Here is a 16,679-nt window from a genome sequence, read left to right as displayed (position 1 = left end):
TTCTGCTGTAAAGATCAAGGTAAGTTCAACTCGGCTAACAGTGGCTGAATCCTAAATGGATTTCTACTTCCTGTGCTAGTGCTCTACACAGCCTATAAAATAGTGGTGTTTACACACTCTGTAGTGCACTATATATCCTATCAGGACTCATTTGGAACGCAGCCCTAGTGAAACCTTACAGTGTGTGCAGATAATTATTGTTTTGGTTTTGTTAATGATAATGAGAAGTTTTCTTTCTTTGTGCGGGTCTCTAGGTTAAGATTAAGTCTCAGGGGATAAAGTAGAGTTTGGAAGGTGATTGTTGAGGAGGTTGTAGTTTCAGTTATATCTCAGGCCACACATTTTTTTTTTTAAATGAAATGATTGGTACAAAGTGAGCTGTATATCAGCTGGGACGTGTGGATTTGGGATATCACGGTCTGCAAACTAAACATTGCAATAGATGATTGTGATATTTTGGTGGCTTTAAATTAATTCATCATTTAATCATATTACACAAAGGACCAGCTTCTTAGCTTACAATCACTGAGTTAACCAGGTTTATAACTATTTCGTCACCGTGGTTAAATTCTCGAATCTGATTGGTTAGAAGATGTACATTTATCTTATATAAATCATAACCAAGACTAGAAAAAAACCCCAAATAATATTCCCCCTCAACTAGAGATCGACCGATTATTGATTTATTTATTTATTTATTTATTTATTTTATAACCGGTACCGATATTTTGCATGTTTATGTGCCCAATAATCGATATGCAGAACCGATATTTATTTATTGTTTTACTTCAGTTTTTGACGCAGTCATAACACCATCACTGAACTGAACAAACCGTTTTATTTATAACAATGTTGTCATTTTCACGTCCTCCTTGCATACAAGAAAAAACCCACAAAACTTATTTAAACACCAATAAATATAGTGGTCTGAAAGAGTGCAAAAAGAAATACTAAAGTGTCTTTTTATTTTATTTATTTATTTATTTATATTAAATAAAAGCTTCAAAGAGGTTAAACGGATTACTACATGCCAAGCATTTGTGTAACACATCTTATTTATGCATTAATGGCTGTTATATTAAATAAAGTTTATTAATTAAAACAAAGCAAGTATACTTTACCTGTGCACACCGTTGTAAATGGTAAATCTGCACTTATATAGCGCTTTTATCCAAAGAGCTTTACACTGTGTCTCATTCACCATTCACCCATTCACACAAACACTTGCACACCAATGGTAGCAGAGCTGCCATGCAAGGAGCTAGCCTGCCATTGGGAGCAACTTGGGGTTCAGTGTCTTGCCCAAGGACACTTCGGTAAGTGGAGTAATGTAGGCCGGGAATCGAACCACCAACCCTACGATTAGTGGACAACCCGCTCTACCAATGCTCAGCCGCCGTAGTTAACTCGTCTCCCCTCAGACACAGTGCTGCAATAGTGCTCCTGCATGCAATTCTCAATTCTCATTTATCGGTGGATCTGATATTACAAAACAGATATCTGATTATGGAAATATGCTAAAATATTGGGGAAAATATTTGTAAAACCGATTATCGGTTGATCTCTACCCTCAACCCTGGCCCACTGGGTGAGAAGGGATCATCACTGTGACCTTTGAACAAGCTGGACACCCAAACATTTTTGTCTTTTTTTTTATGTAAGCACAATAATATTGCTTCTATTAGAAATTATTTGGCATAACAAAAATGAACACTATGTGATTCCTGTTGGTGCACAAGATTAAAAAAACAGCTAACCAATATTTCTCCTATGTTATTCTTATTTCTCTTTTCTCTTATTTCCCTAAACCATTGTGACAAAGTATTTTTTTTCACGAGAACATTGGTTTTAAGGATCATACACGCTTCAGCAGGGGTCTCGCCAGGTGAAAGCTCGTGTAATGCATATTAGAAAGTGCATCTTTCTGGGGCATCTAGTCTTGCACTTGACAGCACAGCACAGCACAGTGACTCATCTAAATCTGTAGTTATCCATACGCTACTCAAGCCATTGTTCTCTGAAGGCTGTGTCTACTTGTGTACAGTATAGTCTGGAGGACGAGTGACAGGAAGTTTTGAGCAACACTATTGCTTCAATGTAGGCTTATCTGAGATTCTTTTCGCTCTTGCCTTTATTAGGCCTTCACCAACTAACCTAAACAGAAGCCATTACTATTTATTTATTTGGCTGATGCTTTTGACCTACCACCAAAGCCAAGTTGGCAATGTTACTGTAACATTTCTTTTAACAAACCACAAGATGATGTCAGGCCACATCATTGTTTTCTTATAGTAATTATTTCTTTATATATTTATTTTCATTATATTATATGTTTTAATGCATTTCTTATTATGCATGATGTGCAGCACTTTGGTCAACACTCGTGTTATTTAAAATATGCTGTATAAATAAATTTGACTGACTTTTGAAAATTCCCTCCAGAATGTAGCAATTGGCTTCCAGACAGGACAACTTTAGTTTATATAATGTTACTCTGAAATGTGGGTTATAAAATAAAAATATATATATTTAAAAAATATTTAATCTTTGGTCATTGTTGCCTCTTTCTGATCCAGGCACGAGTGCTGTCCTGTTGCAAGTCTTCTATTGGTGTTCTCTTTCCTACACCTCTTATATATCTTATATCTCCACAAGAACATCAAGAGATGAATTCAGAAGAAATTAAATGTGAGAATCCGGAACCCAAAGAGAGCTTCAGTACTCAGCAAAGCTCATCTGATGCTTTCCACACTAACACCTCTCAGTCCAAAAAGAAAATTCACAATTGCTCACAGTGTGGGAAGAGTTTCAGTCAAAAGAGTTATCTCACAACCCACCAGCGGATTCACACGGGAGAGAGGCCGTATCAGTGTTCACACTGTGGGAAGTGTTTCAACCTGAGTAGTATTCTCCGAAAACACCTGCGGGTTCACACAGGTGAGAAGCCGTATCAGTGCTCACAGTGTGGGAAGAGCTTCAGCCTGAGGAACACTCTCAAAAGACACCAGCGCATTCACACAGGAGAGAAGCCGTATCACTGCTCGCAGTGTGGAAAGAGTTTTACCGAGAGAGGTAGTCTCAGACAACACCAGCGAATTCACACAGGAGAGAAGCCGTATCACTGCTCGGACTGTGGGAAAAACTTTTCTGTCCAGAGTAGTCTCCAGCATCACCAGCGCATTCACACTAAAGATAAACCATACCGCTGTTTAGAGTGTGGGAAGAGATTTAGAAAAGGAGCTCATCTCCAAGCACACCAACATGTTCACACCGGAGAGAAGCCTTATTATTGTTCAGTATGTTGGAAGGGTTTTAGTAGGCACGGTTGTTTCCTGCGACATCAGCTCATTCACACAGGAGAGAAGCCGTATCAGTGCCCCCAGTGTGGGAGGAGTTTTAGGAGGCGTTGTCATTTACAGCGACACCAGCACATTCACACTGAAGATAAACCATATCACTGTTTGGAGTGTGGGAGGAGTTTTAGAGAAGAACCCGATCTCCAAGCACATCAACATGCTCACACAAGAGAGAAGCCGTATCAGTGCTCAGAGTGTGGGAAAAGGTTCAGGAACCGCGGTCATTTTCAGCGACACCAGCGCGTTCACACAGCCGAGAACGTGGATGTATGGCAATTCTCATCAAATAGCGTGGGAATGAACTAAATCTGTTCAATCTTCATGGCGTTGTTATTGTATAGCCCAAATTATTCATTTTTTTGGGTCAGATTTGAATTTTGACCCACTGGATACAGTATGGTGGAGAATATTGTTTATTCTTTGTTGCTTACTACCGTAGAGGGGGCAGTAGAGTTTTCATCAGAATAAAACTGTTTTGTTTTTTTTTTTTTTCAAAAATAAGTGGGGAATGTATTTTCCAAAGGTAATAAAACAAGAAATAAAACAAAGTTTTAGGTATATGCTTGTAATAAGTGAAAAGAATCTACTAATGAAACGAGTAAAAATACACGTTTAGTCCTTTTAAAAAAGGAGAGGACCACAACTTCAATATACTGCGGTAGGCAGCTAAAATAACCAGTAACGTTTGAAGTATTTTGTAAGGACACCAAACTGTTGTGATGGCTATTATGCCGACCTCAGAGTAAGGCCCTGTCCACACATATATGAAAATTTTTTAAACTGCATTTATTCTTATGCATTTTGGCTACCCGTCCAAACTAAAACAGAATTTTGAAAATGACATTTTTCAAAACCACCCTTCAGGTGGAGAAATTTCAAAACTCCATTTTCATAATTTTCGTGTGGACAGAAACATTTATTTATTAAATGTTACTAAAAATGTATTTTGTGTGGACAGAAAAATGTATATTTAAACCCCCCCCCCCAAAAAAAAAAAACGCTGGCATCACCTGCACATTGTGAACCTGCAAATGTCCATTGGTATTACATGTCTTATGAATGTGCTAGAGCTTTGTCTATCACGCCTGGTCTCTAATTTTGTTATTTGATAAAATGTTTGAAATTCAATTATACTTTGTTTTATTATATCACTCTTGATCTGAAGCACCGTAATATGATGTGTGCAGTGCAGTTCTGCACCTGAATCTACTCTTCCTGTGCAACAAACCGTTCTGTGACTGGAGCGACCCAAATGTAGCATTAAGTAGATCAATTATTTTCCACCTTTGATGTGAAATAGCAACCAACAAAATATGAAAGACAAATGGAAGTGTTTTAGGAAAAGTAAAAGCTACAGCCTGGTTGTATAAGTATGCACACACTTTTATAAAGGGGTGAGAAATTGTACTCAGAATTAACCAATAACTTTCAAACTTGTGTTCAAAAGTAATTATCATGCTGCTGTCCTCGATGAAGTGATTCTGATTAGAGTCAAATAAAGATCAGCTGTTTCTGTAGGGGTTTCTTGCCATTTTCTTGGATTTATCTGACTGCTGAAGATATAAAAGCTCTCAGCTATCAGGACAGGGGTACAAAATAATTTCCAAAACATCAGATGTACTATGGAAATAGAATACTCTTTACATTGTGTACCAGTTTCAGTTACACCCTAAACACATGGCTATACCTCCAATACTTATGTATATTTTGTGTGTACCTTGATTATTTTTGTATATTGAGATTGTTGGTTTTTTTTGCCTTTTGTAAATTTGTATATTTTGTTTTCTTCTATGTAATGTTAATAAGTATATGTCCAGTATTTGTTAGTGGTGCTACCAAGAAGAACTTCATTGTGCAGTTTTCCATGATTCAACTGTGCAAACGAGAAATTTGATTTTGATTGTGAAGGCCATCATCAACAAGTGGAGAAAACACGGCGTACAGCACGTCAATTTATAAATGAAGGAATTAATTGTTTATTTATTCAGTCGTCAGCGTTAATTTGGTCTGCGTGTGGACCAGAAGTGGTTCCGACAGACTAATATAATCCGGTGGACCGGTACCTGCTTGCTAGCTGGGGCTATATTAGCAAAACAGTCTTCTGTTGTTATAGTGATTAGGAGCGCTAATACAATACTCCAGTAGGTGTCGCTGTGAGCGTTTAGGACGCGTTCAGCCACACATTCACAGAAATAGAAGAAGACGTGTGGCAGTTTTGCTGTTTGATGAGCTGAGCTCTCCGACTCTACTAATCATCTTTACATTCAGATATTTCGGACAGGGTTTTACCTCCACAGTTCCATCTGATCCGTTGTGGGTGTATTTGAGGAGGTTAACTGCGTTCTGCTGTAAAGATCAAGGTAAGTTCAACTCGGCTAACAGTGGCTGAATCCTAAATGGATTTCTACTTCCTGTGCTAGTGCACTACACAGCCTATAAAATAGTGGTGTTTACACACTCTGTAGTGCACTATATATCCTATCAGGAAGTCAAAACTAGTTAAAAGTTACAGTGTGTGCTGGTAATTATTAACAGATTATCAAATTGCTGCTAATCTTGATCATGTTTTACTTCTTTTAAGCTTTAGAGTACTCTATGGCTAACATTGCTAATGATTATGTAAATAAGTTTAGCTCACTAACATTATTCTCATCAGCTAATCCTTAGTGAGATACTGAAGTAGGTTAATTAATCTGGTCAGTGACGTCATATGTACAAAACTCCAAACACTACAGTGAAGCTGGTTTGATTAAAGGAGTTTATTCAGTTCGATTTAATGAGTAATACATTAGAGCAGTATTGCTATCGCATTTAATACATCATGTAAATAAATCATTAAGTGAAAGGGTCAGTCGGGTGTGTGTGTGTGTGTGTGTGTGTGTGTGTGTGTGTTCGTGTTCCTGTCATTGTGCTTCAGGTGATTACAAGGTAAGACGTGTTTTCAGAATGCTGATCTTCTGTTCTACAAACAGTTCATTGTTTGTGAGAGCTGGAATGTGGTGTATACAGACAGTCTACTCCGAAAGTAGTGGAACAGCAATGCCAATTCTTTTTTTCTTTTTTTTCTTTCTTTCTTTTTTTTGTTATACACTCAAGACAGTTGGGTTTGAGATCAAAAATGTTTTAGATTGTCGTATTGCTGCATGATGAAGTTCCTCCTGATTAATTCCTGATGCATTTCTCTGTAAATTGTCCGACAGAATGTTCCTGTAAACTTCTGAATTCATTCTGCTGCTACCATCATGAGTTCATCATCAATAAAGATTAGTGAGAATGTTCCAGAAGCAGCCGTGCAAGCCCAAGCCATGACGTTACCTCCACCATGTTTCACACATGAGCTTGTACGTTTTGGATCATGAGCAGATCCTTTCTTTCTCCACACTTTGGACTTTCCGTGACGTTGAACTTTTGTGGATCATCTCTGTATTTCTTTGTGAATTCAAATCTGGCTTTCTGATTCTTACTGCCGATGAGTGGTTTGCATCTTGTGGTATGGTCATTATATTTCTGCTTTCGAAGTTTTCTTTGATTGGTGGATCATGATACCTTCACCCCTGCCCTGTGCTCTGATGTTCAGAGCTGTTTATTATTTAAACAGTCAATCTAACAGGACACACCTGGTTAACAAGAGACACATGTCAGTCACATGTTCCAATATTTGATACAAAATGTGCTATATTCTATGTTGTTTAACACGTCTACACATAAATACCAGGAAGTAAAAGCTGAAATTCTCATGCTTTCTTCTCATATTCATCTTTTGATCTCAAACTCAAATGTCTTCAAAGAAAGAAAAAAAGAAAAGAATTGGGCTTGCTGTTCCAATAGTTTTGGAGGGGGCTGTACATATGACTCGCCTTCAGTTAGTTCAGAACATGGCAGCCAGGCTGCTTACAGGCACCAAGAGAAGGGATCACATCACTCCAGTTTTAGCCTTTCTGCACTGGTTTCAAACAGGACCCAATTTAAGGTTCTTTTATTTGTTTTTGAAGCTCATAATGGGCTAGCCCTCTCCTACATTATGGACCTGCTCTCTCAATACTTAGCTCCTAGGTCTCTGAGGTCTTCTGATCAGTTACTCTTAGTCTCAGTGGTGACCACACTTTTGCTGAAAGCGGGAACCCTCGTACCCTAAAAATACTCAAAAAACCTTTATTCCTCTAAAAACCCACTCCTTGCTTTGGGAAAAATCATACTACTTGACTCTGCTCTCTGACATGCTCTGGTTGCCAGATAGGAAGCTCAGAATTTTAGTTTGTAATATTAATCATAAAGTTATGGCTTATTCCTTTAAAAATATTTAACAAAATTATACATTTTGCCTCTTTCCAGTCCAGATATGAGTGGTGTCCTTCCTTTTACTGCTATCCTGTTCCCTACACAGCATCGTTTTATCTCTGCAAGAACATCAGTAGATCCAACTAGGATGACATCAGGCGAGATTAAATGTGAGAATCTGGAATCCACAGAAATTGGTCCTCAAAGCTCATCTGGTACTTTCCACACTACCACCCTTTACAGACAAACACAAAGTGAAGTTCACCAGTGCTCGCACTGTGGGAAGTATTTCAATCAGAAGAGTACTCTCAAAAAACACCAGTGTATTCATTCGGGAGAGAAGCCATATCACTGCCCAAACTGCGGGAAAAGTTTCAGTCAGAAGAGTACTCTCAAAGAACACCAGCGCATCCACACGGGAGAGAAGCCGTATAGATGCCTACAGTGCGGGAAGAGTTTCAGTCAAAACGGGAACCTCAAAAAACACCAGCGGATTCACACCGGAGAGAAGCCGTATCAGTGCTCACAGTGCGGGAAGAACTTCACAGGCCAGAGCGATCTCCAGCGACACCTGCGCATTCACACGGGAGAGAAGCTGTATCCGTGTTTACAATGTGAGAAGAGTTTTATTGAGCGTAGTAATCTTATAAAGCACCAGAGAATTCACACTGGAGAGAAACCGTATCAGTGCTCACACTGTGGAAAGAGTTTTACACAGAACTGTAACCTCCAAAAACACCTGCGCATTCACACAGGAGATAAACCGTATCAGTGCTTAGACTGCGGGAAGAGTTTTACTCAAAGGACTGATCTCCAAATACACCAACGCGTTCACACGGGAGATAAACCGTATTACTGCTCACTGTGCGGGAAGAACTTCACAAGCCAGAGTCATCTCCTGCGACACCAGCGCATTCACACGGGAGAGAAGCCGTATCAGTGCTCGCAGTGTGAGAAGAGCTTTATCGAGAGAGGTATTCTCATACAACACCTGCGAATTCACACGGGAGAGAAGCCGTATGGATGCTCACACTGTGGGATGAGTTTTGCACAGAGGAGTAATCTCCGAAAACACCTCCACGTTCACACTGGAGATAAACCGTATCAGTGCTTGGAGTGTGGGAAGGGTTTTATACAGGGAGCTGATCTGCAAGAGCACCAACACGTCCACACCGGGGAGAAGCCGTATTACTGCTCAGTGTGCGGGAAGAGCTTTACTAGGCATAGTAGTTTCCAACGACACCAACACATCCACACTGGAGCGAAACCGAATCAGTGCTTAGATTATGGTAAGAGTTTTCTTGAGAACAGTAAGCTCATAAAACACCAGAGAACTCATACAGTGGAGAGTTTTAGTGGACGTAGTAATTTGCAGCAACATAAACACGTTCACACGGCTGAGACTGGGGACGTTCCACAGTTCTTTTTAGAACAACGTGTGGGAATTGATTAGCTCTATTGTTGGTCAAACAGGATCATTTGAAAGGCTTTATACATTCTGGTGGTGCATGTTCCTTCTGTTTTACTGGAGGAGGCTCTGGGGATTTTATCACTATGAAATTAAGCTTTATAGATACGTTCATACTCTATACAGGATGTCGAGGAGTGGGTTTTTTGTGTTTGTTGTGGAAAACTTGGGATGCAACTTGCGGAGTTTTTTGTGCTTTTTAAAAAAAATTTTTTTATGGAAAACTACTTGAAGAATTGTTTAAATCACACGAAATTGTTTTGCACGCTGTTTCACAGTGATGTTTGTTGGTAAATGAGATCTTTATAGCTGTACTCATGTTCACGACGCACGTGAACCGAAGAGGGCTTTGGCTGAATGCGCGTCATGATGACGTCACATGATGCGTCTCGGCTCGGATCTGTGGAAAATCTGCGGTCATTTTGAAAAATTGCACGCTCCTCCGAATATTGAGGAGTTTCCTTGATTTTGTGTTAATTTCTACAAAATCCTGTAGGGACTGAACAATTTATTATTCCCACACATGTCATGTTCACTAATTAAATGATCACATGTATTTACAATTTTATTCTTGATGCATGGCCAGGGGTTTTTATTGTTGTTGACATTATCAAGATCACATCTATTCTTTAATTATTGGAATTCCCAGACAGAATAGTCAAATAGTTGTTATACCTTTTGGATTACCATGGACTGAAAGAATGATATACTTTTGTTCATTAAAAAGTCAGGATTTGACCAGATCTGTGAATACTTTTGTATTTCCATTGTGAGGTGAGCACATGGCCTTTTTCACCATTCTCTAAACTAAATAATAGACACTTCTGGCCTCTGGATCATAAATAGTAATGCCGTGATTTTTGAGAAGTTCTTTAAATCCACACGGCTCAAAGGCGGAATTAAACAATTATCTGAATGTAATTCCCATTACATTTGCGTTTCACTTTTATCGAGTTATTTCAAACCATGCACTTGCAGCTTATTTTAAGTTATCAAATTTCTTACTTTCAGCAGTGCTGTATCTTGCCACAAACAGTTTCATGTCTCCATCAGTGAACAGTGGAGAAGTTCAATAAAACAGACTTCATGTAAAAACTGTAATGAATTTCCTGGTTACACAACTGCACTATTTGAGAATGTAGTATTAGCACATTTATAGAAGGGGTATATTTATTTATAATCGCACTATCCGGTGTCACCCAGATGAGGACGGGTTCCCTTTTGAGTCTGGTTCCTCTCAAGGTTTCTTCCTCATATCTTCTCAGGGAGTTTTTCCTCACCATCTTCGCCTCTGGCTGCTCATTAGGAATAAATTCATACATTTAACCTCTATATCCTGAATTTATATATTTCTGTAAAGCTGTTTTGGGACAATGTCCACTGTTAAAAGCTCTATACAAATAAAACTGAATCGGATTGAATGATCCTTATCGTGTTTCTGTCTGTTAGCCGTCATTTTAGTTTCCTTTTGCTAACCGGTTCATGAGCGCTAAATACAATGCGCCAGTAGGTGTCGTTGTGATCGTCTAGGTCGCGTTCCGTCACACATTCACAGAAATAGAAGAAAACGTGCGGCAGTTTTGCTGATTGATGATCTGAGCTCTCCGACTCTACTAATCATCTTTACATTCAAATATTTCTGACAGGGTTTTACCTCCACAGTTTCATCTGATCCGTTGTGGGTGTATTTGAGGAGGTTAACTGTGTTCTGCTGTAAATATCAAGGTAAGTTCAACTCGGCTAACAGTGGCTGAATCCTAAATGGATTTCTACTTCCTGTGCTAGTGCACTACACAGCCTATAAAATAGTGGTGTTTACACACTCTGTAATGCACTATATATCCTATCAGGAAGTCAAAACTAGTGAATTATTATTAGATTATTGAACTGATGCTAACTGAAAGCAAGATCTGTTTCAGTCGGGTAAATAATAACATTGTTATTGGCGCCATTTTAAAATGTGAAGCTGTCCAAATGAAATGATAAGGTATTACATCCTGTCCACAAAACGAAAAAAACATGATGTGTGCAAAAAAAAACAAACAAACAAATGAACAAGAATTTGAGAAAACAGTGATCTGTGTCATTACCATTACTAGAGCAAAGGTATTCAAACTATGGGCCTACTTAAATAATAAAAAAAAACCCACCACACATATAAATGACTCTATCAGACTTGCTAGCCTTTATACGTTCTGCCTGAGCGCCACTTTATTTGACTTTATTATTATTATTTCTTTTAAACATCATTATACAACACTTAGTTCAGTAATTTGACTGGACAGGCAGCATTACTATGAGAGCAGAGTATTTTTGTGAATTATTTTTGAACAAAGGTTAAACAATAGACAATTTTTCACAGCATTCTTTGCTCATATTTACCAAGGGTGCCAATATTAGTGGAGGGCACCGTATTTGAGCATTCTATTAGTTGCAATGGCAGTGCAAATGCAGGTCCCAATCTACGCAATCCAAAGTTAAAATGTATAGATAGCTCAGGATCACAACAACTGACATGCATTATACACTGTTAGACATTTTATTGTATTTTTGAGGTAATTTACAGGTAGTACTATTGCCTGTAACTTACTGTAACTGCCCCTTTACAGTAGCTTACCTGTAAATGTGTTTTACAGTACAATACCCTCACTGCATCTTATTTCTACAATATAATATTACAGTAACTTTACTGTCATTTATTTTACACTATTTATTTTACAAAATCTTTATTTTGAATATTTTACATGAATGCTATTGAATTTAATAAATTCCAAATAAGTGAATTGAGTCCATGTACATCAGTATATATTTTTTTTATTCACTGTCACTATCAATTACATTTTATTTATTTATTTTTTATTGTGATACAACATTTTTTTTTTTTTAAAAAAAGATAACTTAAATCTTAACAACAAATCACAGCAGAGATCATGAAAATATTGGCAACAAGAATCATGAACAAAACATCCAAGTTGGTCTTGGCTGGCCTCCATACTGTTAAATCACTGACTGTCATGCTATGCAGTGGTTTATAATCCCACATGAGACTATTAAACAATCACAAGATAATAAATGGACAAAAAGTAGGCAGAAATGTAGGCAGTTATTTTATTGTTGAAATAATAAAATGTTATGCGTTACAAGATGTTAATCACATAATGCATCTGATTAGAAGTCAAAAGGTATACTTACAAAGCCGAAGATGCTCAGTGCTGTGACTCTGAAAAGAGTCTTTGGGGTGAAGTTGTCTCCTGTTGACGCAGGCAAAAGAGAGAAAAAGAAGAAATATCATTTTTCATCAGTGATTATTGACTAATGATTATATGTTATGAACACGATAAATCACAGATCTATAGGATGACTACTAGCTTGATCACTTACACAATCAGATGACAAGATGAGGATGAGGATGGGTTGCCTTCTGTGTCCGGTTCCTCTCAAGGTTTCTTCCTCTTAAAACATCTTAGGGAGTTTTTCCTTGCCACCGTCGCCACTCAGTGACTTGCTCAGTTGGGATAAATTCGCACCTTTAATATTTGTATACCGTGTTGATATTTCTGTAAGGCTGCTTTGAGACAATGTCTGTTGTAAAAAGCGCTATACAAATAAAATTGAATTGAACAATCAACACTGAAATAATAGAGAGGAGAATAGAAACAATATATACAATAACATGTACAAATGAATTAATATGAAATAAGAAGCCATAATAAGGAATTCGTTTTCATTCTTGAATTAATTAATTCTATATAATTCTCTCTCCCCCCTGCATACACTGGCGTAAATGTTTTATTTACGTGAGAGAGCCTTTGAGAAAACGCGCCGCTTCAAATGACGTCACACACATTTAACGGTATTGATTTAACTGAGGAGTAAAATAAATCATACTGGAAGTTAAAAAACACGGAAAACATTGTTGGTGTAAATACTAGATTGTGTAAATCTACTCGAAGTCAGTCAGTCAGTTATATGAGAATTTAATGGGTTTAATATGAAAGCGGAAGTTTTTGAGGAAAACGAACAGTTCCCTCAGACTGTCCTGTTAGCCAGAGTTTTAAAAGTAACTTATGAAAGAAATGTGTTAAAAATGTGTAAAGTAGAAAGTATTTACCTCATGAAAACTCGCAGCTGTGTGGAGATCCTCTCAGCAGGGACGACCGTTAATCACGCGCTGGTCACAAACCTCAGTTTATATGCCCTCTGCCAGGCTGTAGCGCGAGCTGTGCACGCGAGCAACAATTTACATTTTGTGAGGTGTAAACAAAGTGTATATCTTTTATTTTTTTATCATTTAAAAATTACATTTAGATCACCACACTTGTGCTGTTATTACCCTGGCATTAAAAATAAATAAAATGATTATTATTATTATTATTATTATTATTATTATTATTATTATTATTATTATTGCCTATATGACATTTTAATAGGTCTAAAACAATATGCATATAGCCCTAGGAGTAATACAAGTTGTGTCCACACTGAACAGAAGTGCAGTCATCCAGTGAATTATAAGGCAATAATTACAACTTAATTGTATGTATAGGGTTTGGTATATAAACCATACATATACTGACTGCAGAGATGCAGCATGTACACACTTAAAAAATCTGTCTTCTTCATTTACAGTAGCACTACTGCTTTTGCGTAAACAGTAAAGTACTGCAAATTCACATATACAGTAACTTACTGTAAACATCATAAAAAATACCCATAATACAAAGCATATTACAGTCGTTAACTGTATATGATATTTTATTGGGTTTTTTTGCGGTAAGTAACTGTAAAATTACAGCAAAGTCTAACAGTGTAGGTTGTACGGTTAATCGACCATATTGAAAGCTCTTTTTTAGCTTTCAGATGACACCAGCTCCGCACTGCTGCAATTTACAGTGCTTGAGAAACAGGCTGTATTTTAGCCATCTTTGGAGCTTTATCTCTTGTTAAAATGATGCCTCTGGTGCTGCTACTGAGCTCATTATGTTTCATTCGGTCATTTTCTCCGGTCAAAGACTTTGTTTATTAATTCAGACTTGTGGGAGAATTTATTAATTTATCAATGCATTTCTAAGACATGGTGAACCTGTATTACATATTTACAATATTAAATATCTGTTCATAGGCAATTTTTTGATTTTTCGTTTTAGACAAAAATTTAGAAAAAATTTAGAAAGCACCGGTCAGTTTTCATACAGGAAAGCTGTGGTGTAGCTCTGAATTTAAGTTTATAAAATTATGCAGTATGGTTTGTTTGTTTAAAATATGGAACCATTGACTAATTTTGTCTTTTTGTGAATCCAGATTTGAGTGGTGTCCAGTCTTCTCTTGTTGTCTACTTTCCTACACATTTTAAATTTACCTCCACAAGAACATCACAAGATCTGACTAAGATGAAGTCAGGCGAAATTAAATGTGAGAATCCGGAACCCACAGAGATCTCCAGTAGTCACCAAAGCTCATCTGATACTATCCACACAAACACCCCTCACAGAAAAAAAGAAAATCACCACTGCTCACAGTGTGGGAAGAGTTTCAGTGAAAGGACTAATTTCAGACGACACCAGCGCATTCACACAGGAGAGAAGCCGTATCAGTGTTCGCACTGTGGGAAGAGATTTACCGAGAATGGTCAGCTTAGACAACATCAGCGCATTCACACGGGAGAGAAGCCGTATCCCTGCCTGGACTGTGGGAAGAGTTTTAGGCAAAAGAGTAGTCTCACAAAACATCAGCGCATCCACACAGGAGAGAAGCCGTATAGCTGCTCAGACTGTGGGAAGAGATTTACACAAACTAGTAGCCTCCGCCAACACCGGTGCAAACCGTATAAACCGTATTACTGCATAGAATGTGGAAAGGGTTTTAAACATGACCTTAGTCTCCAGTTACATCAACGTATTCACAAAGGGAACACATCGTATGACTGCTCACAGTGTGGCAAGAATTTTACGAGCCTGAGTACTCTTCAGCGACACCATCGCATTCACATGGGAGACAAGCCGTTTAAGTGTTCACAGTGTGGTAAAGGTTTTATAGAGCACTGTAAGCTCATAAACCACCAACGAATTCACACAGGAGAGAAGCCATACAGCTGTTCACATTGTGGGATGAGTTTTACAGAAAGGAGGTCTCTCCAACAACACCAGCGCATTCACACTGGAGAGAAGCCGTATCACTGCTTAGAGTGTGGGAAACACTTTAATAGAATGACTGCTCTCCGAGTACACCAGCAAACCCACACAGGTCAGAAGCCCTATCACTGTTCTCAGTGTGGGAAGAGTTTTACTACACATAGAAGTTTCCGGCAACATCTGCATATTCACACGGGAGAGAAACCTTATCAGTGCTCATACTGTCAGAAGAGTTTTACACAATGGGCTACCCTTTATAAACATCAGCGTGTTCACACAGGAGATAAACCGTATTGCTGCTTAGAGTGTGGGAAGAGTTTTAATCGATTGGACAGGTTCCATTTACACCAACGCATTCACAGTGGACAGAAGCCCCATTACTGCTCAGAGTGTGGGAGGAGTTTTACTAGCATGAGCCATCTCCAAAAACACCAGAGTATTCACACTGAGAAACCATATCACTACGCTTAGTGTGAGAAGAGTTTTAGTAACCAGAGAAACTTTCAGCAACGCAAGCTGATTCACACTGCTGAGAATAAGGACATGATGCAAACTGTATTAAATATACTATTCCAAAGAATTTCACATTCACCAATGAAGGCGCAGGTGTTTTAGGTTTTTTTAATCTTAATCCATGCCCATTCTATGCATACAATCATGCAGATACAGGTCAAAAGCTTCAGTTAATGTTCACATCAAACATCAGAATGAAGGAAAAAGAATGATATCTGTGACTTTAACCTGTGATTTTCACACACAACAGTCTCTAGAGTTGACACAGAATGGTGAGGAAAACCAAAAAACATCCTGTAAGTGGAGGGTTTGCTGGCTGAAATACCTTGTTGAAGAGGAGAGTGACCCGACTGGTCTGAGCTGACAGGAAGTCTTTACTAACTCAAATAATCACTCTTTACAACCGTGCTGAGCAGAAAAGCATCTCAGAACGCACGACACATCGAACCTTGAGATTAGATAGCTGCATGAATGTGCATAAAGTGGATGGTGAGTGTATATTTTGTTACATACACTTGTAAATTTTTTTTGGTGTTTTATGTCTGAATAGGTGCTTTTACTTGTTGATTAATTGTTATTGTGTAATTGTAATAATTGTTCAATACTTTTGAGTAGCCATGGATTTAAAGAAATAACAATAACATCAATGAAATTAAACAACAGAACACTAATGGGTTTCATAAAGGGAAAAATATAATGGATGTCTGCAGTTGTGCCCAAATTTCTGATGACCCTAAATAATTGTTTTTGAGGATAATTTACCTCAATTAGAAGAGAACCTCAAAGCTAACACCAATCCGTTAAACCCGACCGACAGTTAAAATACTGTGTACTTGCAACCACAATTCCAAAAAAGTTGGGATGCTGTGTGAAATGTCAATAAAAACAATGCAATGATTTGCAAATCTCATAAACACGTATGTTATTCACAAT

General features: G+C 38.0%; 1 protein-coding gene across 1 annotated transcript; it reads left to right on the top strand.

Moving 5' to 3' along the window:
- Window positions 1-1,052: 1,052 nt before the first annotated feature.
- Window positions 1,053-16,643, top strand: LOC128615111 (zinc finger protein 585A). The gene is made up of 4 exons (XM_053636968.1): window positions 1,053-3,615; window positions 7,892-9,086; window positions 13,231-13,358; window positions 14,404-16,643. Exons 1-4 carry the CDS (start codon window positions 2,667-2,669, stop codon window positions 15,702-15,704), a joined length of 3,573 nt encoding a protein of 1,190 aa, XP_053492943.1. The 5' UTR covers window positions 1,053-2,666; the 3' UTR covers window positions 15,705-16,643.
- Window positions 16,644-16,679: the final 36 nt, after the last annotated feature.

The sequence above is a fragment of the Ictalurus furcatus genome, chromosome 11 (genome assembly GCF_023375685.1).
Source record: "Ictalurus furcatus strain D&B chromosome 11, Billie_1.0, whole genome shotgun sequence".
Lineage (NCBI taxonomy): Eukaryota > Metazoa > Chordata > Actinopteri > Siluriformes > Ictaluridae > Ictalurus > Ictalurus furcatus.
Note: the sequence above shows the minus strand (reverse complement) of the source record. Positions and strands in the feature narration are given on the sequence as shown.

Excerpts from the sequence above, each read along its gene's own strand:
- LOC128615111 (XM_053636968.1), top strand. The coding sequence starts at position 2,667 with ATGAATTCAGAAGAAATTAAATGTGAGAATCCGGAACCCAAAGAGAGC. Across the intron at positions 9,087-13,230 it reads CAACGTGTGGGAATTGATTA|CTGTGTGGAGATCCTCTCAG; the intron begins GCTCTATTGTTG and ends GAAAACTCGCAG. Across the intron at positions 13,359-14,403 it reads CAATTTACATTTTGTGAGGT|ATTTGAGTGGTGTCCAGTCT; the intron begins GTAAACAAAGTG and ends TTGTGAATCCAG.